Source organism: Rhinoraja longicauda, chromosome 1, assembly GCF_053455715.1.
Source record: "Rhinoraja longicauda isolate Sanriku21f chromosome 1, sRhiLon1.1, whole genome shotgun sequence".
NCBI classification, from domain to species: Eukaryota; Metazoa; Chordata; class Chondrichthyes; order Rajiformes; family Arhynchobatidae; genus Rhinoraja; species Rhinoraja longicauda.
In genome coordinates, this window is record NC_135953.1 from 93,123,484 (window position 1) to 93,149,080 (window position 25,597).

Genomic DNA, 25,597 nt, shown 5'->3' on the forward strand with positions numbered 1-25,597 from the left:
AGAACTACAGCAATTCAAATTAGGTGACTCACTACCACCTTAAGATGTGCAATATATGTTCGCCTTCTTACCAGAAGGCAAATAAAAGCCGAGCAGAATACATACCATTGGCTCTGAATACTGTTTGGATCCCTTTTCCAGCTGGGTATGACATCCTTCCCATCTCCTTCCCTCTGTCATTAAATAAAAGCAAGCTAGGTTTCTCCGAGCATGACAGGTGGTGGTGAATCTGTGGAATTCTTTGCCACAGAAGGTAATGGAGGCCAAGTCAATGGATATTTTTAAGGCAGTGATAAATAGATTCTTGATTAGTATGGGTGTCAGCGGTTATGGGGAGAAGGCAGGAGAATGGGATTAGGAGGGAGAGAGAGAATCAATTCATGATTGAAAGGCAGAGTAGACTTGAAGGGGCCAAATGGCCTAATTCTGCTCTTGTCACATATGTCCTTATGACCTTATGCATACTTATTCTAGGTACAATGTTGAGAATTGCATACAAACCACCTAGCACAAGTTGGTTAGAAGCTTGTATGCTCTAAAAGTCACAGTTCTCAGGTGGAACCACTGGCGTAAGTGGAATGACTTGGGTAATTATTTGTGATACGTGGATGGGGGAATTGCACTCCACTTCTTAAGACATTGCATTATAGATCAAAGAGGCCCTGAGGGACATCCAGAAGATCAGATGCCTGGGGCTTCACAGAGTGATGATAAGAAGTCTGGATTATTATGCAAAATGTTGCTGTTACTGTTATGTGCTGATGTAATTTATGTTCAGGCACTTAGGAGTGCATGGAAGAGCATATTCCAAAGTTTCAATACAATTGATACATTCAATACATGCTGACAAAGTCCCATTAACATCGCACCATTACTTTTACTCAACAATTTAATTGTAAAGTGTTAGATTAAAAAATACCAATTACGCAATGACTTTCCAGGCCATTGTGCTCTGTGGTAAGCTGAGCAATTGCAGGAAAGTGTTCAGTATACATGTAATGTTTTATATTAAATGCATTTTACTCCCTGAATTTAGGGGGCTATTTGACTGACTGTCATACAAAATATTTACTTGCTTATCTTTGAGATTATAAGGCACACTGTATGAATGTTGTTTTACACTGGTACCAATGACCCGTCCCATTATTTTACCCCTCTTGATGTGAGTCATCAGACAATAATTCAAAGTTTGCAGCCAGCACTGGAGTAACATGCAGTTAGGAGCAATCTCCATAAAAGGAAATTAATCTCTGCTGCTGAAGTAAACTTGCTCTCATATTCATGTCTGTAGATGCTCACCACAGAAAGAATCCAAGCAGCACAGTGAACTGCATGACTTAATGTTGAACAAATACATCTACAGAAGTTTGTTCTGTCTGCAAACTAAACAGAAGGCAAAATGCCACAGTAATAGTGCAAGCATGCAAAGAAGGTCAAGCTGTTTTGGGATCTTCTCTACCAGCATTAAATGCACAGATTTCAGATTTTAATGTTTTGATTCCACTGCATTATATTTTTCTTAGAATAGTTATTATTTTAACTTATTTTAACTAGCATTAAGGTAGCTGGTGAAAAGGAATAAAGACATAGAAAGACAGGAACAATTAAGCCTAAATGTTGATGAAACTGAGTGGCACAAAGGTAGAGTGTTATTTTCCAGTCAACTGTAAATTCAATCAATCATCATCAACTTGTTCCTCTTATCTCAAACTCAGATTTCACATTTGATTGCAGTCCTTGTGGAAGAAGCAGATAAAATGCCTAAAGAAAATGTTCAATATTTGTGTACAATGAAGCATAGTACAAAACATTGCTTTTATTTTATTTGTAGCAAGTTTCTTTTCCATATTAATACAATTATACTTTCATTTCAAAAAAGAATTACACAATATATAACGATTATAGTATGAATTACTGTAAACACACACATTTATAGACCACTTTTCACAAGCTCAAACCACTCAGAAGTACTTTGCACTCAATTAAATACTTCTGAAGTATAATGGTGATGAAGGTTTTGTAGCAGCTAACTTGCACATCACAACATCCTACACACCGCAATGCAATAATAACTATATAATGAAGTTGGGTGATGTTGTTTGAAAGCAAAATATTGCCTAAGGCACCAAAAAGAACTCACTAACACATCTTTGTAATCAAACCTGTCATACCAACCTGAGAAGCTCTCCGTTTAATGTCTGAAATAAAAGATGCTACCTTTTCCATTTCAACATCCCCTAAGTTCCTCCTCAGAGGCTGGTATGACTATTCAGAAAATGCACCGGGTGGCACCAGCAATGGCTGCCTCGACAACAGTCTGTCTGTCCCTTTCTTCTTCATTGATTTTTTAGTATATGTTAAATGTATGTTTTTGGTGTAGTTTAGCTTGTTTTACGTGGGGGGTGGGGGAGGGGGTTGCGGGAAACTTTTTCTAATCTCTTACCTTGACGGAGATGCAATTTATTTTCCGTATTGTATCTCCGTCCACATTGCGGCCTAACATCGAGGAGTTGGTGGCCTTTGCTGGAGACCGACTTCGAGAACACCACCACGGGTGCCTGCAGACTTAACATCACGGAGCCCGCGATCCCTTTGCCAGGGATCGACCTCTGAGCTCTACCGTGTGTGCCTGCGGACTTTAACGTTGTGGAGCTCGCGGTCTCTGGTCAGAGACCGACATCAGGAACTCCAAGCCACAGGAGCTTCGACCTCCCCGACGCGGGAGCTTCGATCGACCCGACGTGGGGCTTCGACCGCCGGCTGCGGGAGCTTTGATCGCCCTTGACGGATGGTTCGACTGCCCCGACCGTGGGAGAAAAATGAGGGAAGGAGATTAGATTTTATTTCCTTCCATCACAGTGCGGAATGTGGGGAATCCGCTGTGGTGGATGTTTATGTTAACTTTTATGTAGTTGTGTGTCTTGTTGCTTTTTTAGTATGGCTCTATGGTAATTCACATATCACTGTACCTTAATTGGTACACGTGACAATAAAAGACCTTTGAACCCTTTGAAACCTAAATTGAATGGATATAAATCCGCTTCCATTAACTTGAATTAAACCAAATTTCAGAAGCAAAAGACAACATGCAGATTTTTTAGTCCCAGTGATCTCTGAAATATGCACTGGTATTGTGTAGCTCTATATGGTACATTTTCTGATGTTAAAAATCAGGTCAATGTAATAACTAGAAAATGCTGATTAATTTGGAAAAAGCATATTGATAATAGAACATATATTTGGATTCAAATTCTGTGGCATGAATGAATAAACACAACATACCTTATATTGAAAAATGTCACAAGGCATTTGACATACTGGTGTAAGCAGGTAAAATCAGTCAAAAATTTGGATATTAAGGAGGAATTTAATGGTTGAGAATGTGGAGCATATTTGGGTGCAAGTTGCTCGATGGCTAAAAGCTTAGCTGATCAAAAGAAAGAGAGAGGTCAGAACTTCAGGAGATGTACAGTTGGGACGAGGTTGAAGAAACAGTGAATGGCAAGATATAATTTAAAAACAAGAAGGAATATCTTAAATTTGTCTCAAAGAGCACCAGAAAATAAGATATTTTGCTGGCTGGGTAGAATGAGTGCAGAATTAGAATTACAGATTTTTGGAAAATTGGAGTTTGCAGAGGGCAGCAGCACAGTGGCGCTGCCACACCACAGCTCCAGTGACACAGGCTCAATCCTGACTTTTGGTGCTATCTGTGTGGAGTTTGCAAGTTCTCCATGTGGGTTTCTCGCAGGGGCTCAGGTTTCCTCCCACATCTCAAAGCTAACTGGTCACTCTAAATTCCCCCGTGTATAGGTATGTGGTGAAATCTGGCAGAAGTTAAGGGAGAATACAATAGCATAGGGTTTATGTTAATCGATGTTTGATGGTCAATGTAGACTCGATGGGTCAAATGGCCTGTTTGCATGCTGTATGGCTCAATAAGATTGGGAACTTGAGGAGAAGATCCTTGCCATAATTGGTTTGGAAATTACAAAGGCATGAATAAAAAGTTAATGTAAAATTCCTTTGCTTTTCAAACAAATACTAAATCAAAGGATTAAGAAAACTATTGAAATGGCAGGCAAACAATTGTCATGCAAACTATTTTATTCAGGATGATTTCCCTCCATTGGTGTTAGCTGTTAATTTAAGGAAATAATCATGACCAACCTTGTGTACTCATCATGTATATGTTTTTAGAGATTTTAGGTGTGTTGATTGAAATAAAATTTTGTCTGAATTTTAAACAGAACAGTCAAAATGCAATTTTGCAGGCTGCTAAATCAACTCACAGATCATAAACACACCAGGTTCTCTTTTTGGTATATATAACCCATGACCTGTATCTGGTGTTGTGCCCTCCTCTTTTTGTTTAGGTTGGTCCAATAAAAGGTCTCAACACCATCTCTTTCCAGTTTTGTTCAAGGATCTCTCTGTGAAACATAAACCCTACTTCTCTTTACCGCTGCTGAGGGACTTGCTGCATATTGCCAACATTTTCTGCTTTTATTACTAACTAGCTTCAGTTGGCTTTGTGAATACTCATATGGGGGAGCTTACTGGAGTGCCACAGACATGATGGCTGCTATTTGGAAAACCTCCATTTTATTCTCTTCCTATGGGAAAAGTGGAGGGAAATGGACGGGGACAAATTGACAAAGGTCAATTCATCTGCAAAAGGGACAAAGGAGGTGAAAAAAAAATCATTTTCCTAGGTCTTCACACATTTAGATTGTAAATCAAGGTTATATTAAAGAAATAATTTTAAAACATGTTATGAAGCCAAAAATGGTAAAATTTCAATTAAGATGAGTCCTTCATCTTTTTAGAATTTTGCCAAAAAAAGAGATGGTGGCCAAAATATTTAGGTTGATTTTGGCTAAGAACTGAAAATAACCCAGTTTAATACCCTTTGGAGGAATGTGCCTTTCTTGAGATGGCAAAGACACTTTCAAGGTCTCAAGGTCAGTTTATTGTCACTTGTACCAGTTAAGGTACAGTGAAATTTGAGTTACTTAAAGAGGCGTCCATGTTTGAGAGCAGAGCACCGCATGTTTAAGATCGTGTACACCACCTACAAAGTTTGGGAATTGACAATGCAGAATAAAGTGGCAGGCATAAAGATGATTACTAACCAATGGTACCACCACCAAGAATGTATGCAACAAACTGTTTTAATGTAAATTGTATGTTGTTATTGCTGACAGACAGGACAGGAAGCAGCATGTGAGGCTGGGAAAGCACATTTCGGACCTGCAGACCCTCAGCATAGGAGCATCGCAAGGCTGCGTACTCTCCCTTCTCCTTTACTCTCGCTATACCAATGACTACACCTCCACAGACTCCTCTGTCAAGCTTCTCAGGTTTGCGGAAGACGCAACCCAGATTGGACTTATCCAGGATGCGGAGGAATCTGCTTACAAATAGGTAGTGACACAGCAGGCATCCTGGTGCCATCGCAACAAGCTGGAGCTCAATGCTCTTAAGACAGTGGAATTGATTGTAGACTTTAGGAGAGCTCCCCCCCCCCCCATTGACTCCACATTCAAAAAGGCCCAACAGAGAATATTTCCTGTGGCAGCTGAGAAAACACAATCTGACACAGGCAATGATGGTCCAGTTTTATACTGCCATCATAAAAGTCTGTCCTCACCTTCTCCATCATGGTCTAGTTTGGCTCAGCCACCAAGCATGACATCCGGAGTCTGCAGCGCATCGGTCGATCAGCCGAGAAGGTTGTTGGCTGCAACCTTCCCCCCATCGACAAACTGTACACTGCAAAGGCCAGGAAGAGAGTGGGTAAGATCATCTCTGACCCCTCTCACCCTGGCCACAAACTCTTTGAAGCACTTCCCCCTGGAAGGTGACTCCGGCTTGTCAAAGCCGCCACAGCCAGACATAAAAACAGCTTTTTTTCCACGAGCAGTACCTCCACTCAACAGCCAAAAGTCTGTAGCCTCCTTGTGCTCTGGTATTTTATTTCATTTATCACATGCTTAAATGATAATGTTTTATTTTTAATTGTTTACTGTATATCGTGTTGTTACTCATGAGCAGAGCACCAAGGCAAATTCCTTGTATGTATACATATTTGGCTAATAAAATGTATTCAATTCAATTCAATTCAATCCTGCAGTTGGCCTTCCTCCTCATTCCCCCTTATACCTTGGGAAATGGAGAATTGTGCAACTGAACACTGGTCCTGGTTAGTAGCAAAAGAGATGCCAACTGGCAGCAGGGGCAAAAAAAAGGGTGTGCCAGAAATCTTGTCTGCCAGTAACAGCAAAGTTCCTGTGGGTGAACCAGGTCCAAAACAAGGTCTACATTCTTGAGGCAAGAAACATTATCTCCTCAGCACAGGACTTCTACACTGGAGGAAACCCAGTTTCCTCAACCCATTTAAAATGTGAGCATTCCTGTCTGGATCTACTTGCTGATACGTATGTGCCTTAATATTGGACCTGATATATTTTTATATTTATTTCTGTTCCTTTCAATGTATTATAATTGAAATATAATTGCTAATATAATTTTGTACACTAGATAGAAATATGTGTGATCTTCGACATCTCCAATATGTCTTCAATATGAACAACGCTGTTCATGGCACTTAGCCGCATGCTAAATGCAGCCTTCATTCAGCTCCCCTTAGATTGAGTGAAAGTGAAAATCATGAGCATAAAGTTTGGAACGTAAAATACTGTCAATCTATATTTGCAATAGTATCCAGATAAAAGGATATGGCCGCAAAATGTCTTGATCGGCTGACTATGTTCCTATTAATATAAATACCAACAAACTTCATTGTCTATTAAAGTGACCATAACATTTGATCTCTGCAAGCATAAAAATTATATGGAAAGATTTCTTAGGATATTAGTTGCCAGAATGACTTGCAGTTAAGGTTAGCCCTCAGGATTTTTTCCTTCCAGGGAACACAACAGGAATCTCTATTGTTTGTGATATGTATAAATGATTTGGACAGAGATGTAGGCATCTGATCGGTAAGTTTGCAGGTGACATGAAAATTGGTAGTGTTGTGGATAGTGAGGAAAGTTGTCAAAGGATGCAACAGGATAGATCAGTTGGAAAATTGGACAGAAAAATAGCAGATAAAGTTTAATTCGGAAAAGTATGAGGAGGTGTATTTTGTCAGGTCAAATGCATGAGGAAAGTAAACTAGCAGGACCCTTATGGGTATTAATGTGTGGAAGCATCTTGGAGTGCAAGTCCCTAGCTCCCTGAAAATGGCAACATAAGTAGATAGGATGGTAAAGAAGGTATACTTCATAAATCATGCCTTCATATGCTTGCCTTCATAAATCAGGACATTGAATATAAAAGTCGGCAAGTCACGTTGCGTCTGAATAAAACTTTGGTTGTGCTGCATCTGGAGTATTGTGTTCACTTCTGATCCAATCAAAACAGAAAGGATCTGGAGAGGGTGCAGAAGACGTTGATCAGGATGGTGCCTGGATTGGAGAGTATTAGCTATAACAAAAGGTTAGGTCAATTTGAGTTTGTTCTCACTGCAGTATTGGAGGCTGAGTGGTGAGCTAATAAAAGTAAATATAATTCTGAAATGCATTGATTGGGGAGGTCAGAGTCTTTTTCCCAGGGGGAATTGTCAAATACTAAAAGGCATAGATTTAATGTGAAAGGGGAAAGTTTAACAGAGATTTATGAGACAAGATTTTTACACAGAGAGTTGTTGCTGCCTGAAACGAACTGCCAGACAAAATGGTATGTGCAGATATGATAGCAACATTTAAGAAGCATTGAGACAGACATACCGCCACACAAAGAATAGAGGGATGTAGAGCTTGTGCAGTCAGATTGGATCAGTTTAGATTGGCATCATGGTCTGAATTGTTGTGGTCTCAGCAGCAGTTCACACTCTACATGGTTTATATTATTCCGTAGGATGATTTAGTCCCATGAGCCCACTTGGATCAATTAAGTAATGAGTGCTGCAATCGCACATCAAAGGACTCATTTTACTGATTGACTTGAATTTTAAATGTTTTTACCAATTACAAGCATTATGCAAAAACATAAACATTCTTCTAACTTCAATAGATGTGCAAAGGTGATAATTCTTTCTAACATGTACATCAGGTGCAGTGGTTTTTCAGGGCACAAAATTCTGAAATTACCAAAGTTACAAATTGCATAATTTATTTGTGGAGAAATGTTCTAGTCCATTGGCCTGAAAAACAACAGCCTTTATTTTCTCAGAGTAATCGAGTTTCACTGACTAGATTCTCTTGAAATATTGCTATTTAAACTTTACCAAACATCACTTGCGATCTTCACTTCAATCTTACGATCAAACGTGAAACCTCACACGTGTACCTTGACTCATGGAGGTCGCAATTATGGTCACTCTCAGCTCTCTAGTCTCAGGCCATTTACAGGTTGGTGCTGCTCCTGAATTTTATTCACATCGCAAAGATTTTCTTCGATGGAGGTCACTCACATATGACAGTCAAGGCAGAAAGAGCATCAAGAGTTTATGCTCAAGATTCCAGCATCTATAGTCTCATGTGTCTGTGGGAAAGACCATCTGCTTTTCTTCAGTTCACAGGAGAGGCAGAGTGAACATGAACATTTGCTATCACTACAACTTCCCAAAGTGCAAATATTCATTGATTACACATGTTCTTACACAGCCCCCCTTGACAAGCTTCTGCCAGGATTGCTCAACAGTAATCCTGGAAGGACTCTTGCATAAAGAACAAGCCTCCTGTTCTTTACTTATGACCCTTGAAAACACTGCACTAACCCTTTCCCATCACTGTGGCAGCATCATTCACTTCCCTGGAACTGGAAGAGAGTTCTTGCATTCTTACTTGTCCTTCAAAACGCTGATCACTGAGATCACACCAGTTGATAAATTACTAACAGCTGTAACAACTTGCAAATATCAACAGGAACATTGTCAGCTTCAGCACAAGATTATACTTGGAGACCAGACAACTGGTGGCACGGTGGTGCAGTGGTAGAGTTGCTACCTTACAGCGCAAGAGACCCAGGTTTAATCCTGACTATGGGTGCTTGTCTGTACGGAGCTTGTACATTCTCCCCATGACCTGCGTGGATATTCCCTGGGATATCCGGTTTTCTCCCACACTCCAAAGACGTACAGGTTGTAGGTTAATTGACTTCCGGAAATTGTAAATTGTCCCTCCTGTGTGTAGGATAGTGTAAGTGTGTGGGGATCGTTGGTTGGTGCTGACCTGGTGGGCTGAGGGGCCTGTTTCCACACTGTACCTCTAAACTAAAGTAAACTAAAACACTGCCTTGTGAGTTTTGCAGTTCTCTTTATTGCCACTTTACTAGCAGTTGTAGGGTGACCTGCAGCAGTGTCTAACTAGAAATGAACTGCCATGGAGCAAACATTTGGCCATAAACAACTGTTGTCTTGCCTTTCCCTATACTTTAGACTTTCCTTTAGAGATACAGCAAGGAAACCGGCCCTTTGGCCCACCGAATCCACGCCGACCAGCGATCACCCCGTATACTAATACTATCCTACACATGAGGGACAATTTTACAATTTTTATCGAAGCCAGTTAACCTAAAAAAAAACCTGTACGTCTTTGGAGTGTGGGAGGAAACCAGAGCACCCGGCAAAAACCCACACGGTCACAGGGGGAACGTAAAACTCCATACAGACAGCACCCATAATCAGGATCGAACACAGGTCTCTGGCGCTGTAAGGCAGCAACTCTACTGCTGTGCCACTGTGCCACCGTAACTGGATGTTTTGACATTGACTCTCCCACCTAAAGCTGCCATCTGGGTTACTATTCTACTCTGGACATAACTTCGTTCTAATTCTGTGTTTTGTCAGATATTTATGGATTGAATTTGGAAATATAATGACCTCACTCAACAGGACAAGCCTTCACAAAATGTTTTCCTTTACTTAGTTATCAATATCCCCATGAGACTTAGCTGCCTTCCTTAATCTATTTTCTCAGAGCACACAGGATTAAGATACTGGATTTATTTCCCACACTCCTGAAGCAGTACCCTAGTACCTTCAGGCACACATTATTTTGTAACTAGTGCTTATGTTCAGATATATGTTCCCAGGATAAATTAAAATTACCATCCTGCTGTTGGAAAATGATGTAAGTGAGAGGATAAGTGGCATGTTGATAGGATCCCTGTAGTTTACTACACAAATAGCTAAGGTAGTGAAGAAGGCAGTTGGAATACTAGCCTTCATTAGCTGGGGCAGAGAAGAAAAGAGGAGGGTGTTTTATAAAACACTAGTTAGACCACTGTTGAAGTACTGTTATGCAGAGCTGGTCAACACACAATAGGAAGACTATGATTACACTGGAGAGGATTCACAAAAATGTCATAAAATGTAATAAAGGGGAACTGCAGATGCTGGTTCATACCAAAAATAGACACAAAATGCTGGAGTAACTCAGTAGGTCAGGCAACATCTCTAGAGAAAATGGACAAGTGTTGTTTTGGGTTGGAACCCTTCTTCAGATGGATTGTAGTGGGAGAGTGGGGAAAAAAACATTTTCTCCAGAAATGCTGCTTGGCCCATGAGTTACTTCAATGTTTCGTGTCTCACTTTACCAAGATGTTAGTGTATAAGATCACGAGAGGAATAGATTGGGTAGATGCACAGAGTCTCTTACTCAGCGCAGGTGAATCGAGGACCAGAGGACATATGTTTAAGGTGAAGGGGAAAATATTTAGTAGGAATTTGAGGGATAACTTTTTCACACAAAGGGTGGTGGATCTATGGAACAAGCTGCCAGAGGAGGCAGTTGAGGCAGGGACTATCCTAGCATTTAAGAAACAGTTAGACAGGTACATGGATAGGACAGGTATGGAGGGATATGGACCAAATGCGGGAAGGTGGGACTAGTGTAGCTGGGACATGTTGGCCGGTGTGGCCAAGTTACAGCCTATTTCACACTGTATCACTCTATGACTCTATGTTGCCTGGGATAAAGAATTTCATTTATGAGGGGAGACCGAATAGGTTCTCTTTGTTTTCCTTGGAATGAACATAACTCAGAGGTGCTCTGATTGATGTGTGCAATAATATGAAGGAACAGGGGAGATGATAGAAACATTCTTCACCTGTTAAAATGGTTGTAAAACACCAGAGGACATGGATTAACAATAAGGAGGAAGAGGATTTGAAAGGACTTGTTGAAGATGTCTTTCACCTAGTTAGTGATTGGAATCTGGAATGTACTGCCTGTTTGGGTAATGGAAGTATCTGGATGAGCATTTGAATTGCCATGACGTAGAAGGCTTCAGATCAAGCACTTGCAAATAAGATTACTGTAGATGGGTAATTGATGGTGGGCATGGACATGATCAGCCAAAGGACCTTCTTCTACAACATAGAACTGTACAGCACAGGAACAGACCCTTCCATCCAGAATGACCATACCGAAGATGATGCCAAGTTAACTACTCTCTTCTGACTGCACCTTATCCATATCCCTCCACTCCCCGAATATCCATATGCCGATCTAAAAGACTCTTAAAAGCCATTGTTATATCTGCCTCCATCACCACCCCCGGCAGTGTGTTTCAGATACCCACACTGTCTGTGTAAAAAACTTACCCTGCACAACTTTTTTAAACCTTTTCCCGCTTACTTTAAGGAGCCCATAGCCCTAAGGCTATGCCCTTTAGTTTTTGACATTTCCACTCTGGGGAAAAAAAGTATGCTGCATGATTCACTCATTCTATGGTTTAGTGTAGATTATTATCATTACATGTCCCAAGGTACAGTGAAAAGCTTTTTTCTTGCATGCTATCCAGTCAAAGGAAATACTTTACATGAATACAATCAAGCTGTCCACAGTGCACAGATAAAGGGTACAACATTTAGTGCAAAATATAACAAAGATCTCCAATATGGTAGATGGGAGATGCATTTTTAAATGCCTGTACCTCTTGCCCGATGGGAGAGGGGAGAAGAGGGAGTGACCAGGGTGAGGCAGGTCTTTGATTATGCTAGCGGCCTAGCCGAGACAACGTGAAGTGTAGATGGAGTCAATGGAAGGGAGGTTGGTTGTGATGGTCTGGGCTATATCCACAACTCTCTGCAATTTCTTGCGGTTTTATGACATTACAACAATCCTTAGATATCTGAATATGTGATCCACTTCACAATAATTTTCTAGGTCCAGTGGTTGTCTTTGTAATATCTGTTTCATCAGTGTTGTTCTGAAACTTGCACTCTTGGGCCCTCCATACCCGGATCTATATGTCTAGATTGAACAATTAAGCTTTCACTGATCCGCCAGTAGACACTGTTTGCACAGTTTGTAAATCACAATGTCCATTCGAAGAAGTGGAAAATAATGCCAGAACAAGTTGGTGACATTTATTTATAGCTTGTGAAAAATTGCAAAAGCAGATGGGTTCAGAAGCTAATGAAATACTACAATACTTCAAAACAGGGCCATATCCAAAAATGCAGATGTTACTTTTTCTAGCCTGTGGGAGTGAAATGGCACTCCACCAGAAGCACAACACTTTCTTATTGGCAAATACCAGTTTCTGTAACATAGTTCCATTACTACCCTGGCAAAGCTTTCCAGACTCCAACCACTCATTATCTATATACTAAAACTCTTGAAGGTATTTATCCACAAATTATTCAGGAGAGAAGGAATGGGTGATATTTCGGGTCGAGACCCTTCTTGTTTCGACCCGAAACGTCACCCATTCCTTCTCTCCTGAGATGCTGCCTGACCTGCTGAGTTACTTCAGCATTTTGTGAATAAATACCTTTGATTTGTACCAGCATCTGCAGTTATTTTCTTATACTAAAACTCTCGTTTCTTATCTTGTTTGTGACTGAACTTCAGCCAAAACAGTTCAAGATAGCGCAACAATTTTGGGCCCACCTTACTCACCGTTGTCACTTTAGTGATAATGCAAGTATTCATTGAAATCGGTGTTATATTTTTAAAGTTATTCACATTTTAAAGTTTAAAAGGAGGGGAGGGGGAGGGGAGGAGGGAGGAGGGAGGGGGGAGTGGGAGAGAAGGGAGAGGGGAGGGGGGGTTGATGAGAGAGGGGAGGGGGGGAGGACAGGGTGCTGCACCAATGCAGGAGAGGTTTGGGCCCAATGAGTTCACTTTGTCTAGTATATTTTAAAAATCCCCTTTTTGTTGATTTTTTTTTCTGATCGCCATCATTCTATGTCCCCTGGTTCTTGAACCCAATGCCCGTGGAAAAAAGGTTATTCTGCCTATGCCCATTGCGCTTTGAAATATCTCTATAGTATTTCCTTACAATCCCCTTTGTTCCATGAACATCCTCACTTTCTCTAGTTTGTCCACATGAATAAATCTTTTATTCCTAGAATCATTATAATTAATCTGCAACTACTGCAAAGCCCTAACATCATTCCTAAGGTGTGGGTTACAGAACTGGATTCCCTTTGTGGCTGACCCAGTGTTTTTACTTTAAACCCCAGGATTCACATGTTTTTTAAACCACTTTCTCCTAATCTGCCGCATTTAATGAACCACGCACCCAAATTTCTTTATCGGTATCTCTTCTAGTATTGTGCCCTCTAGTTTATATAGAATCTTCTAATTCTTCCAACTGCAATGCAATATTTGACATTTCTCTGCACTAACTTTCTCCTGCGACCCATCCATCACTCTATCTATATCTTACTGGACCTCACAGTTCACTACACCTTCAATGTCATCTGCCAATTTGGGAAAATGCTCTGTACACCCAGGACCAAATTATTAATATATATTAAGCAAAGCAGTGGTCCTAGTATCTATGGAACTCCACTCTACATTTTTCTCCATTTTGAAATATGACCTTTCATTATTACCTGCAGGTTTAGCAATTTTGTATCCAGGAGTCTTTTCTTTCATTACTTTCATAGATGATGACAAACCTATTATTTGACACCTTATCAAATAACTTTTGGATGCCCAGATGTATCACATCATCTATATCACATCATCTGTATATCCATCATCAATCCTTTCAGTTGCCTTATATTTAAAAAAATCTTTCAAGTTAGTTAGGCATAATTTCCCTTTAGCAAATCCATATTATCTTTATTTAATCAATCCACACATCCAAGTAACTGCTAAATCTGTGCCCGATTATTGTTTCTAGAAATATTTGAAACATCCCTGGGTATATCTTCTGCAGCTATTGATGTTTGTAAGACAATAGCCAGAGCTTCTAAAATTTCCTCCTTTCAGTCTATAACAGACTGTATTTGGTATACAACAGACGAAGTTCTCATTTTGTTACTTTCACCTTCATAAGTAGCCTCCCTGCTGGTCTCTGATCGGCCTGATTTCTAGTCTTACAAACTCATACTCATAGAATATTTTTCAATTCCCTTTTTTGTTTGCATCTAGTCTTTTGTCATAGTCCTCCCACCCCCATCTTACCTCCCTAATTTCCTTATTTATCTTAAACCAAAGATACTAGAGGAACAAGATGGACCACTTCGTTGAAATCGCCAAAACTGAAATGTAGTACGCAAAGGAGCGTAACATCCGCCATTTTAGTAGGCGAAACCCGCCGTCCGTTATGCTTCTCGCAGTGTAATCAGTGTTTTGGGGGAACAGTATGTGTGATGATACCATTAAAATCCAGAATATATCTCATCTATCAATTCACAGATTTTTGTTCGTTTTTCTTTTTAAATGTTTCTGCAAGTTTTGCCTACTAAAATGGTGCCATGACATACTACGGTTTTTAGGGTCGAGTGGTCTATCTTGTTCCTCTAGTATCTTTGTCTTAAACTCCGCACTTTCTGTAATTTGGTGGTTCTCATTTAATAACGTGGCATGCATCACATGTCTTCCTTCTGCTCTTCCAGCAGCTCAATTTTCTTTGATTCTGCTCTATTTTATTGCAGGTAAGTGCTTCCTTTAGTTCACTTCACTTTAACATTTTTAATTAGTTAGCAGCAACTTTACTGTGTAATTAATTTCACTTATATTTTGTGTTGTTACTGTCTTTAATATATTTTGTTTAATTATTTTAAAGAAAACATTTGGACAGTTTTTAAATATCTGATGGTCTGGGAGGTGCAAAGGCTATTGTAGGAAGCAGGCCTTAGCATATGAAGCCTGAGGCCTCCTCACTACCTGGACCTCACTCTTTCTTTGCTGGGTGCACGCTGAGTGCTAAGGTCAGCACTTCATGTTTGGAAAGAGGAGCTAAGGAGTCAGGAGCTAAGAGTACCAAGTCTGGGTAATCAGGATAATCCCCAGCTTAGTCTGTTACATCTGTGGGGAACTGACCTATGTGTTCTGAGCAAAACATTAGAAAAAGGAAAATGTTTATATAAATATCCTATTGAATATGCCAATATGATTGCAATGCTTCCTGTTACATGCACTGGCTAGCACTGCCACAGAGCAAAGTGCTTGTTCTACGGAAACAGCTGATAAAGCATTTTCAAATCAAATTAGTCCAAATGCCATATAAAATAAAATACAACATATTTTTATCTGTGACAATAAGGACTGAGGCATTCAGGCTATGCAGAACAAAGAAATTATGTGTCAGTCTACTGTAAGCAAAGAACCAAGGAGAAAATGGAAGTCTTGTGTTTCTTTTTTTTTGTACAAGGCAACTAAAATTTTAGCATTGCAAGGATTAGTTTTACTATTTTGCTGAAATAAACAGTAGTTATTCAGCCTCAGAACGTACTCCTCTACCATTTCCCCACCCATCCCTCTCGACTCACTCACTCACTTAGTGGCACTTCAAACGTTGTTAACATGAGAAAATAGTGTCTAAAATTTCATCATTTGCTTTCATTTTTAGCAAAGTTGTTTCCACTTTAGTCTTTGTTACTGTCCTTTTCTGTCTATTGAATTAGATCTTATTCAACACTGCCCACATTTCCATTCTAACAATATATCACATGATAATTAGGATTCATTAAGAAAAAAAAAACTAAAAATGTTTTAGAAAAATCACTATTTAATACATAAAATAAACTTTCTTGTTCACTGTGCTTGGGAAGTTAATGTTGTTCAGGCTGAAAGAAGAGGAATAGGAGGACTTCAGATATTCTTTTGCTCGGTGTCCTGTTGAAATCTCTAGGCCTCTATGGACCAAGAGTTGACGTAAATTTAAATCAATCATCCGCATAATCTGGTGTGAGGGAATATACTCACCCTTTTGTCTCCTTTATTATTTCTAAGACACCTGGCTGCCTTATTCGAGACAACTTCTGCAGGATTCTCTTGAACCTTGAAGCATTAAATTACCACATAGGAAGACTTTGTATTCTATGCTGCATCTGAAATGAGACCAGTTTGTCTTTGACAACAACTGCCCATGCTGTAAGTTAAGAACTACTTTTCTCTGCATCCCAGTAGTAGGATATACCTATTCACCACAAGGGCTTGTCACATCCCAAGGGCTTGGGATGAATTTCTGTGTATTTTCTGTGGATAATTTCCTATGCATGCATATGGAGAACTAGGCTACATCCTCCCTATACTCCCTACACAATCATAACTGTATGGCTGAATTCCGCTCTACCTCCATTTACAAAATTTCAGACGACACCATTGTCGTGGGCCAAATCTTGACCAAGGACAAGATGGAATACAGGAAGGAGATAAAGAGCTTAGTAGCTTGGTGTCAAGATAATAACTTCTCCCTCAATGGCAGCAAAACAAAGGAGCTGATCTTCAGAAGTGGGGTGGAGTAAACACTTTAGTCTGCATCATTGGCGGTGAAATGAAGATGGTCCAGAGGGTCAGGTTCAGGTGTAAATTTCACCAACAATTTGATCTTGTTCCACCACATTGATGGCATCACAAAGAATGCATACCAATGTCTCTACTTCCTCAAAAGACCAGAAAATTCAACATATCCTCAATGACTCTTATCAATTTCTACAGATGCACCATAGCAATCATCCTATTGGGATGCATCACAGATTGGCATGGCAACTGACTGCAAGTTATGGATGAAGTCTGGTCCATCATGCAAAACCAGCATCCCCCCCACCCCCCACTCCCCTTAGATTCCATCTACATTTCACACTGCCTTGGGAAAGAAGTCAACTTAATCAAGGCCCACTCATAAATCAGTAATTCTCTCTTCTCTCCTCTCTCATTGGCAGAAGATATAAAAACATGAAAGCACGTTCCACCAGATTAAAAAACAGCTTCTTCCCTGTAGTTGTCTGTTGAACGGATCGCTCATATGCTAAAGATTTATTCCCGATCTTCCAATTTACCCTGTTGCATTTCTTGTACCTTTTGAACTGAACTTTCTCTGTAACTGTAACAGTATATTTTACACTGTTTATTGTCCCTTGTACTCTGTTGTACTCTGTATGGTATGATCTGTCTGGATAGTACGTAAAAAAAAGTTTATCACTATATCCCAGTACACGTGACAATAATAAAACAATACGCTACCAATAGATTTCAAGCCTGGATATAAATAAAGAAAAAAGGGAGTAAAATTATAATGGAAAAACGTAGAATGGCAGATGCTGGTTTACAAAAAAAGACACAAAATGCTGGAGCAACAGCAGATCAGGCAGTCTCTCTTAGAACATTTGTTAGATGATGTTTCCGGTTGTTACCCTTTTTCAGACTGATTGTGGTGGGGGGGAGTGACGAGAAATCTGGAAAGGAGCAGGGGCAAGACAAAGTCTGACAAGTTATAGATGTTTGCAAGTGAGGGGGAATTGTGATAGGCAGATGGTTGGACAAAGGCCAGAGATGAAAAGACAAAATGTGTGACATAACAACAGAAGAAGTACAAATTGTGAAGCCGGAGAAGGAATGCAGGTGGAATGGGAGGGGGAGGGGAGAAATAGGTGTATGTCCAGGAGAGGCACAGAGAAAAGAGGGGGTGGGGGAAGGAGGGGACGAGGGAGGGGTGGTTTGAGGTTAGTTACCTAGAATTGGAGAATTCAAAGTTTTACCTTTAGATTATACGCTTGCCAAGTGGTTATGGTTAGCAGCTGGGAGATCCAAAATAGTTAGTAACCATAAGATCCAGTGGGCCATGATGGACCGAGCTAAAGTGTTCAGCAAAATTGTGGGCTACTCTACACTTAGTTTCGCTGATGTAAAGGTGGTCACGTTGGGAAAACCAGATGCAGTAGATGAGGTTAGAGGAGGTGTATGTGAACCTCACCCCGAAGGACTGCTGGGGTCCCTGGATGGATGTGAGGGAGGAAGTATAAGGTCAGGTGTTACCTCGCGGTTGCAGGGCAAAGTACCTGGAGAGGGGGTGGTTTAAGTGGGAAGAGATGAGTGAATCAAAGAGTTGCGAAAGGAGCGGTCTCTGTGGAAAATGGAAAGGAGTGGGGATGGGAAGATGTGGCTGATGGAGGCATCATGTTGAAGGCGGTGGAAATGTCTGGAGAATGATGTGTTGGAGCTGGTGGCTGGTGAGGACCAGGGGATCTCTATCCTTATTCTGTCTGGGAAGCAGGCGAGAGCAGAACTACGGGGCATAGAGGAGAAGCAGGTAAAGGATCCATCTGTGACAGGAGGGAATCCACATTTACTAAAGAAAGAGGGGATCTCAGATGTTCTAGAATGGAACGCCACATCTTGGGAATAGATGCGGTGAAAATGGAGAACATGAGATTAGGGGATAATCTTACATATAGTCCAGACAACTATGGGAGTTGGTAGATTTGTAGTAGATGTCAGTCGATAGTATGTCATCTGTGATAGATACAGAGAGATCAAGAAAGGTGTCAGAAATAGTTCAGGTCAATTTGAGGGCAGCGTGGAAGTAGGTGGTAAAGTTAGGTAAGTCAAGTCAAGTCAAGTCAAGTCAATTTTATTTGTATAGCACATTTAAAAACAACCCACGTTGACCAAAGTGCTGTACATTTGATTAGGTTCCAATAGAAAAAAAATGAAAACATACAGTAGCACGCAAACAGTTCACAGCGCCTCCTCAATGAGCCTCAAACGCTAGGGAGTAGAAATATGTTTTGAGCCTGGACTTAAAGGAGTCGATGGAGGGGGCAGTTCTGATGGGGAGAGGGATGCTGTTCCACAGTCTAGGGGCTGCAACCGCAAAAGCGCGTTAGGTAAGTCAAGTCAAGTCAACCCAGAGTTTAAGCCTAGACCGCGGGATAGTGAATAGCCCCAAGTCGGCCGATCTGAGGGACCTGGAGTTAGAGAGGGGGGTTAGAAGATTTTTGATGTAGGGGGGGGAGTGTCCATTTAGGGCTTTATACGTGAATAGGAGGAGCTTGAAGTTGATTCTGTACCGTACAGGGAGCCAGTGGAGAGAGGCCAGAATCGGGGTGATGTGGTCCCTTTTACGGGTACCCGTCAGGAGTCTCGCTGCGGCGTTTTGGACCAGTTGCAGGCGGGACAGGGAAGATTGGCTGATCCCAGTGTATAGGGAGTTGCAGTAGTCTAGGCGGGAGGAAATGAAAGCGTGAATGATTTTTTCTGTGTCGTCGAATTGGAGGAAAGGTTTGATTTTAGCTATGGTTCGAAGGTAAGGGTGTCAAAGGTTACGGGGAGAAGGCCGAAGATGAAGTTGCGAGGAAAAAATAGATCAACCATGATCGAATGCCAGAGCAGACTCGATGGGATGAATGACCTAATTCTGCTCCAATGTCTTATGAATTTGAGTGCAGAAGGCAGTCGTGATGCATGAAGTAGAGAAAGAGTTGGGGTATAGTGCGAATGTATGTTTTTAACATGGACTGTTCAACATAACCAACAAAAGGCAGGAATAGCTGGGGCCCATGGGAGTGCCATGACTACACCTTTGCTATGAAGAGAGTAAGAGGAGTCGGGAGAGAAGTTTTTGAGGGCGAGGACAGGTTTTGCCAGGAAGGGGAGACTGTCAGTAGAGGGAATTGGTTCCCTGTTCAAAGAAGAAACAGAGGGCCTTGAGACCTGCCTGGTTGGGGATAAAAGTGGGGGGAAAGGACTGCACGTCCATGCTAAAGATGAGGCAATGGGGGCCTAGAAATTGAAAGTTATTGAAGGGTTTGTAAGAAGCAGACAAACCTGGGTTTGTTAGGGCAGTCCTGTTTGTGGATTTTGAGAAGGAGATAGGAATGGGAGTGAAAAGGTTGGAGGCTGTGGAGGGGAGATAGCCAGAGGTGATTGTAGATCAATCGTATTAGCTGATTTGATCGTGTCGGTGTTCAATGATGTACATCCATTCCGTAATCCAGTCCGGGTTTTCTATATATCATTCGGCTGGCATATAAGGACTCTTAGCCATCAGCCAGTTAGTTAGTCCTGGAGTTCAGAGATGAAAGCACCGTAATAAAGAACTTGTATTTCATGTTGACTGACTCTGTATTGCTACAACACGAACAGTGATGATATCAATAACAGTCTGGGAGATGATGGCCTGGTGTTCGTGTGTGGGGTCATGGTCAAGGGGTTGTTATGAGGTGCCCGGGAGCTGGCTTCTGCTCTCAGCACAGAAGAGGTCAGCCTGTCGGACTACAATGGCATCTCCCTTGTTGGTGGGTTTAATAACAATGTTGGGATTGTTGCTGAGTGAGTGGAGCTTGCATTCAGAAGTGCTGAGATTGCAGTGGGTGACGGTAGTGGAGGTCAAAATGGTTGATGCCGCACAGGTAGTTGGAACTAAAAAGGTCCAGAGAAGGTAGAATGCCGGCAGGATGAGTCTATGAGGAGACGGAATGTTGGAGATGGGAGAATGGGTCATCATTGGGAGGTGAGGACTAATTACCAGAGATAAAGGCAGAGAAGTGGAGGCGACGGAAGAAGAGCTCAATGTCATGGTGGGCTCAGAACTCGTTGAGATGTGGGTGTAGGGGTACATACTGTAGGTAGGGCCTCTGCTGTGGACTGATTGCTCCGCATCAGAAGGGGGACATTGGTGAAAACCCAATAAGGGTATGGGCTGGGGTCAAACCCAAGCTCTGAGGTGGTTTATTTTGGGAAGGAGATAGGAGATAATTTGAGAAGGGCAGTCCTGCTGTGATATGTGAAGACAAGACAAATAAACGTCACCTATTCATGTTCCCCAGAGATGCTTCCTGACTCGCTGAGTTACTCCAGCACTCTGAGTCTGAAATACATTCATACTGGCTTCAGAGATTCGCAATCTTCCTTGACATTTGCCTTAACTCGACCCTCTGGATATGCCGATGATAGGCAGATATCATGCATATTTGAGGACCTGCGCTAAACCTGCATCAGGCACCAAGCAAACAATCAGCAATGTTTGCTGTATGCCACTGATCCAAAGAAAGTAACTTGCCTTACTGACTCCTGCTCCTCCTAGTCTCACATTAAAATTGCAAATTGTTTCCTAAACCTATCGTACACGTTCACCATGAACCACATCCTGCCCCTGCCTCCAGTCTCCCCCTCACAGATGAAACAAGCATTAAATTGGGCTAAGAAAACTGGATCTGCCCTTGACTATCTGAAACTAACCAGAATTATTCAGGGCAGGCTTATTATTGGACAAGCCTCACATTTTTGGCTCTTGGCAACACTCACCCTAAAACAGGCCAAAATAATTTTCTTCCTCACTAATCACTGTCATTAGATACCTTTCCTTAATAATAAGGTAGATGTTTTTTTTCATTAAAGATCTAGGATTCTACCTATATGTCTCAACAACTGTACTTTTTGCCTTTGTCAATACTAACTAATTTGGAGGTGTTGAATCAATGGCTTATGAAGCTAGACGTGTTCTTTCTTCTTGCATGAATTATCATGATGGGAGACATTTCTGAAAAATGTCAAATGTCAGCCTACCAGCCTTGTATGCGGGGTGGTGGGGGGTGGGGGGGGGGGTGGTGGTGGGGGGGAAACAAAGGCTTAATTCCTTATAAGGCCGACAAGAACTCTGATGCAATAGACAATAGACAATAGACAATAGGTGCAGGAGTAGGCCATTCAGCCCTTCGAGCCAGCACCGCCATTCAATGCGATCATGGCTGATCACTATCAATCAGTACCCCGTTCCTGCCTTCTCCCCATACCCCCTCACTCCGCTATCCTTAAGAGCTCTATCCAGCTCTCTCTTGAAAGCATCCAACGAACTGGCCTCCACTGCCTTCTGAGGCAGAGAATTCCACACCTTCACCACCCTCTGACTGAAAAAGTTCTTCCTCATCTCCGTTCTAAATGGCCTACCCCTTATTCTCAAACTGTGGCCCCTTGTTCTGGACTCCCCCAACATTGGGAACATGTTATCTGCCTCTAATGTGTCCAATCCCCTAATTATCTTATATGTTTCAATAAGATCCCCCCTCATCCTTCTAAATTCCAGTGTATACAAGCCCAATCGCTCCAGCCTTTCAACATACGACAGTCCCGCCATTCCGGGAATTAATCTAGTGAACCTACGCTGCACGCCCTCCATAGCAAGAATATCCTTCCTCAAATTTGGAGACCAAAACTGCACACAGTACTCCAGGTGCGGTCTCACCAGGGCCCGGTACAACTGTAGAAGGACCTCTTTGCTCCTATACTCAACTCCTCTTGTTACGAAGGCCAACATTCCATTGGCTTTCTTCACTGCCTGCTGAACCTGCATGCTTCCTTTCATTGACTGATGCACTAGGACACCCAGATCTCGTTGAACTCCCCCTCCTCCTAACTTGACACCATTCAGATAATAATCTGCCTTTCTATTCTTACTTCCAAAGTGAATAACCTCACACTTATCTACATTAAACTGCATCTGCCATGTATCCGCCCACTCACACAACCTGTCCAGGTCACCCTGCAGCCTTATTGCATCTTCCTCACAATTCACACTACCCCCCAACTTAGTATCATCTGCAAATTTGCTAATGGTACTTTTAATCCCTTCGTCTAAGTCATTAATGTATATCGTAAATAGCTGGGGTCCCAGCACCGAACCTTGCAGTTCTGAGAGACAGTCTTACCCGACACTAGCCTGCCTGAATGTTAAAGTTTAACTGTTGTCAATTTTGAAAAAGTGTGCAAATACTTCTTGGAAGATCTTGCACTTTTGCTAACTTCAATTTGATAATTCATCTAAAGTTGACTGCAAAGCATAATTGATTTTGTGAACTGCACAACTATTAATAACTGGAATAACTTTTCACATGTTAACCCTTGCAATCAAATTATTTGTTGAAAACTCTCAATGAGATTGTGTGTAAAGCCAACATCATCATAAGAAAGTATTTGAAATAAACAGTTGTCAGATTTGAAGATTTGAAGGCGTTGAGACATTTACCTGATGGTGATGTGCGTGGAACAATTATTTAAATATGCCTCAGATCTGTGTCTTGAATACTTTCCAATGTCAAATTTGATCTACCTATCTATTTTCACAGCATTGTGGACTGATAAAGTAAATGCTATTCTGAAGTAAATAATTTTAGTTTAGGTCTTGTTATATTAAATGTTCAGGCTTGTGGTTAATCAGTATGTTGCTCAACAAATCTTTTTTTTAAACATTGCAGTGGCTGAATATGTTCACTAGGTGGCAGACTTCTAGAACAAACATTCAGTTTTGTAATTATTTCCAATGTTTTTATTACTAATGAAACCAGGTTTTCCAAAAATAGCATTGATATCCTATTCATCACTTTGGCATGAAGTATTAAAGCAGTCCATGTTGGAGTATAAGATAACATTTATTGGCTACATAAATAAAACAACGTTTGTTTAAAAAAAGCAAGACTCCTGGAAGAATCCAGTGGGTCAGGCAGCATCTCTGGAGGGAAATGCGCAGATGATTTTTAGGGCAGGACCCTTCATCAGACTGGGTTCAGACCTACTTCAAAAGGATTGGTAATGTTCTCTCTGGATATTTCGCCAGTAATAACAGTTTTGATATGTTGGTAAAGATGTAAACATTTTTACATTTCAAGTGCCATATAACTAAATGATTAAGCTTGAAGATAGATTATTTATTTAATGCAAAAGAGTAGAGTAAAACATGTAATGCAGCATAAACCATTGTGATGAGTTAAAAGCAACTATAGTTCCATTTCTTTCTTTCAAGTAATTGATTAGGCAGCTTATTAACACATACACTTTGCATCACTAAAACCATTTAAGCTCAAGCAAACCAAGGCAGTTTGTAAAAGCTTTATCAGTACCACAATAAAATAAAATATTATTCACTGAATAACTTGGTGGAACTTTAGTCATATCTGCAAGAAAATGTAATACACATTTTAATGTTAGGAATTGCATTATTGGTTAGAATGAACAATTCCTGCTATCATTTTTGAACACATACTTTGTGATTAAATCAAAGTTTAGGCATAAACTAATGAACAAAAGTACTACTTCAATCTAAAGAATGTGTGTACTTTTCCCGAAAGTTGAACAATGTGTTGTCAATTAATGTTCGGTAATGCTTTTCATGCCATTTAACTGGTCAGATTTAATCAAAAGCAGATCCCTGAAGTTGTCCAGCAAAAGATTCAACACTCATTTATCTACAGCAAAAAAGAACAGCCCCTGGGCTCTTCCATAATCAAACGCAATAGGAAGTCTATTTTAAGATTGTAACTGATAACACTTTTCATCTTTACTTTTTGAAGTAACCTATTTTGATCGTATCACATTCAGAGAATTCTTCATGGAGAATATATTGACTTTATCAGGGTCCAGCTTTTAGACATGTAAAATTGGTTGTTTTATCAGATGGATTTAGAAATTTATGATTTATCCACTGTGGAATCCAGAATCGGATTGTCACCGAGGGCAGAATAATAGTTCATGGTGATGACTGGATATACATTGCAAACAAATCCAAAAAATATTAAATCTATCAGACTGAATAGTATTAACTACTTCCAATAAACCAGGCTGTTATACTGGAATAATGCTGCCTTTACTGAATATTGTACATCTTGAATAAATTGTTCTGCTTACCTTTGAAACCTGTAAAGGCTGCTTGTGTTCTTTGCCACCTTGCAATCTGAATCCCCAGGGTGGGCCGCCATCAATTGTGATGCAAACATAATCCCCTATGCCCATGGAGGTGAGCTTCTGTAAGCCTTTCTCTGTTACAGAGTAGCAAAGTACTAAGATGGAGTGTGGGTCAGACTGAAGCTGCTTTCTAGGTTGGAAACTCAGCTCAGTATGTGTGAGGAGGGGCAGTCACTCAACACAGTTATGAACCAGTTACAGCTCCACAGTACAACATACGTCAGAAGCTGCAGCTCAGCCCCATCCAAGGAAAGTTATCCAGAGAGCTGTGCACACACTAGGCAGCCTGGAGCAATCCAGTGAGCAAACCGGCTCAAGATAAACAAGAGGAGGAAATGTAAGTGGAATAAAAGGGAGAGAGAGTTACTATTTTCAAACAGAGTGCAGTCCCACCCCAAGAGAAACACCTCCCACATCATGAAAAGACACACAAAGCAGCTCAATTGAAACCCACTGGGAAAATATGGAGAAAGTAACATAATAAACAGAAAGGCTCATTTGGAGATCCAGCAAGCAGACCATTAGAACAACTGAAAATGCACAATCAGGAAAAACAGTTATTTATTCTTCCGCACTGCTAAGTATGTGACAATTTGAAAATCTTTATAAACATTCTGAATGAATGGGTAAACAGCATGAGATATTTTTTGTTGCTGTTGACAAAT

The 25,597-nt window shown here is 40.9% G+C and overlaps 1 protein-coding gene across 2 annotated transcripts in view; it reads right to left on the reverse strand.

Annotated features, from left to right (window-relative positions):
- The window catches only part of LOC144595214 (synaptopodin-2-like), a 111,535-nt gene extending 86,538 nt beyond the window's left edge, over positions 1-24,997 (reverse strand). For both annotated transcript variants that reach the window (XM_078402429.1, XM_078402419.1), the window contains exon 1: positions 24,876-24,997. In XM_078402429.1, the coding sequence (XP_078258555.1) occupies positions 24,876-24,980 (105 nt within the window). In that variant the 5' untranslated portion in view covers positions 24,981-24,997. The remainder of the gene's footprint in view (positions 1-24,875) is intronic.
- Between the last annotated feature and the right edge of the window lie 600 nt (positions 24,998-25,597).